This window comes from Penaeus vannamei, chromosome 13 (assembly GCF_042767895.1).
Source record: "Penaeus vannamei isolate JL-2024 chromosome 13, ASM4276789v1, whole genome shotgun sequence".
Classification (NCBI taxonomy): Eukaryota; Metazoa; Arthropoda; class Malacostraca; order Decapoda; family Penaeidae; genus Penaeus; species Penaeus vannamei.
The window spans coordinates 42,798,644-42,801,143 of record NC_091561.1 but is presented as its reverse complement, the minus strand read 5'-3'; the positions used below and the strand labels follow the sequence as shown (position 1 = coordinate 42,801,143).

Sequence of the window (2,500 nt, the reverse complement as noted above, 5' to 3'; positions counted from 1 at the left end):
TTTGAGAAACATAAGCCTATAAAATATATGGAGAAAAAAGACATACGGGGCCGCGGGGATATGTGGTTAGGGATTCGGGTTTAAGAACACATAAGCCTACAAAATATATTGAGAAAATGACATTGGAAGCCATTTCCTGGTTAGAGATTTTGACTTTGGGAACACATAGGCCTACAAAATAGAGAGAGAGAGAGAGAGAGAGAGAGAGAGAGAGAGAGAGAGAGAGAGAGAGAGAGAGAGAGAGAGAGAGAGAGAGAGAGAGAGAGAGAGAGAGAGAGAGAGAGAAACACACGAGACCGACTCCTGTATCTGTCCGGGAGAAATATGATAATTAATTCTGTCTTTTGAAAACCTCGGCCTACAAAACACACAGAAAAACACACACACACACACACACACACACACACACACACACACACACACACACACACACACACACACAACACAAACACGCACACACACACGCACAGACACACACACACACGTATACCCATCTATCAACATCGATCTCTTACCTCGGGTTCTCGACCACCTCTCTCAGCGTCCTCACCAGAAGGTCTTCGGTGAGTTCCTCCCACGCCAGGGACAGTCCCAGGCCGGTGTTCCTGACGACGGCCGCGCCCTTCGTCTGCTGGGTCGAAATAGGAAGGGCGAGGACGGGCTTAGAGTGACAGACGGCTTCCTGAAGACTGAGGAAGTCGCCGAGGTTGGCGAAGGCTCTGACGTGTGGGTGAGCTGGAAAGAGTGTGGATATTTTGTTATTATTGTTATTTTTTAAGTGGATTTGTTTCGGATTCGCTTGTAAACCGTATTTTCGATGTCTGAGTTAACGTTTAGAATATATCCCTTAGTTTTCTGTTTATTATTATTGCTATTATTATCAATTTTGTATTATTATTATCATTGCTGTTATTATAATCGTCATTGCTATCATTATTTCTTTTATTGTCATTATTATTATTATCATCATCACCATCGTCATCATCATTATCATTATAATAATTTTCATTATCAATATTATTACTATTATCATTGTTATTATTACTTAATTATTATTACTATAGATATTATCATCATTATCAACGATATTATTAATTATAATTATCATTATCAGTATCTTTATCCTTATCATCATTATCAGTATCATAATAATCAATGATAATATATCATCATCATCATTAACATTATTATTATCATTATTATTGTCATTATCATCATTATTATTACGATTATGATGATGATGGTTATCATTATTATTATCATCATCGTTGTCATTATCATCATCATCATCATCATCATCATCCCTATCCTTATCACCAACACCCATCATGGCGCCAACACACACCCCGCCTCACCCACCGCCTCCCTCACCCAGTATATCTTGCTGTGGAACCCACTCCCTGACCAGCACATTGTCCGGCAGGTCCTCCTCCACCTCGCCCTTGTACTTCCAGACGACCCGCTGCTCCAATTTCCCAAGCGCCCGAGTTAATACTTGGCGGTACTTGGAGGGCAGGGAAGTCGCTCGCCCGAAGGAGCCCAGACTGAGGTAGATCACGCCGGCTTCTCCAGCGCCAGAGATCCACGACTCCAAGTCCTTAGAGAGAGAGAGAGAGAGAGAGAGAGAGAGAGAGAATGTATGGAGAGGGAGAGATTGTATGGAGAGGGAGAGGGGGGAGGGAGAGAGAGAGAGAGAGAGAGAGAGAGAGAGAGAGAGAGAGAGAGAGAGAGAGAGAGAGAGAGAGAGAGAGAGAGAGAGAGATTGTATGGAGAGGGAGAGAGGGAGGGAGAGAGGGGGAGGGAGAGAGAGAGAGAGAGAGAGAGAGAGATTGCATGGAGGGAGAGAGGGAGGGAGACAGAGAGAGAGAGATTGTATGGAGAAGGAGAGGGGGAGGGAGAGAGGGGGAGAGAGGGAGAGAGAGAGAGGGAAATATTGTATGGAAAGGGAAAGAGAGGGGAGAGAGAGAGAGAGAGGAGGAGAAGGAGAGAGAGAGAGAGAGAGGGTGGCAATTGTATGGAGAGGGAGAGAGAGAATGGAGAGGGGAGAGAGGGAGAGAGAGAGAGAGAGAGAGAGAGAGAGAGAGAGAGAGAGAGAGAGAGAGAGAGAGAGAGAGAGAGAGAGAGAGAGAGAGAGAGAGATAGAGAGAGAGAGAGAGAGAGAGAGAATGATTTGGCGGGGAGATAAATATATATATATATATATATATATATATATATATATATATATATATATATATATATATATATATATGACTTTGAGTCTATTTGGTATAAAATAAAACTATTAAAACGCATATAGAAAAGAAAGGCAAAGGGAAATAAAGAACGAAAGAAAGAAAGAAAGAAAAATGGTAGAAGTAGTACCCTTCGTGACATTTTATTATTATTATTATTATTAATATTATTATCAGCTACGGTTACAAGCCGTTGATATCAATGTAATCCAACCGAAAAAGACAAAAATAAAAAATCCATCTACTCTCTGAAAGCAAATCACACA

At 41.7% G+C, this 2,500-nt stretch overlaps 1 protein-coding gene across 2 annotated transcripts in view; it reads right to left on the bottom strand.

The window, feature by feature from the left end:
• The window catches only part of LOC113802980 (UDP-glycosyltransferase UGT5), a 10,312-nt gene that overhangs the window by 1,691 nt on the left and 6,121 nt on the right, over positions 1–2,500 (bottom strand). For both annotated transcript variants that reach the window (XM_070129277.1, XM_070129278.1), the window contains exons 6-7: positions 1,372–1,597; positions 516–735 (exon numbers count right to left, since the gene is read on the bottom strand). In XM_070129277.1, coding sequence (XP_069985378.1) covers positions 516–735; positions 1,372–1,597 — 446 coding nt within the window. The remainder of the gene's footprint in view (positions 1–515; positions 736–1,371; positions 1,598–2,500) is intronic.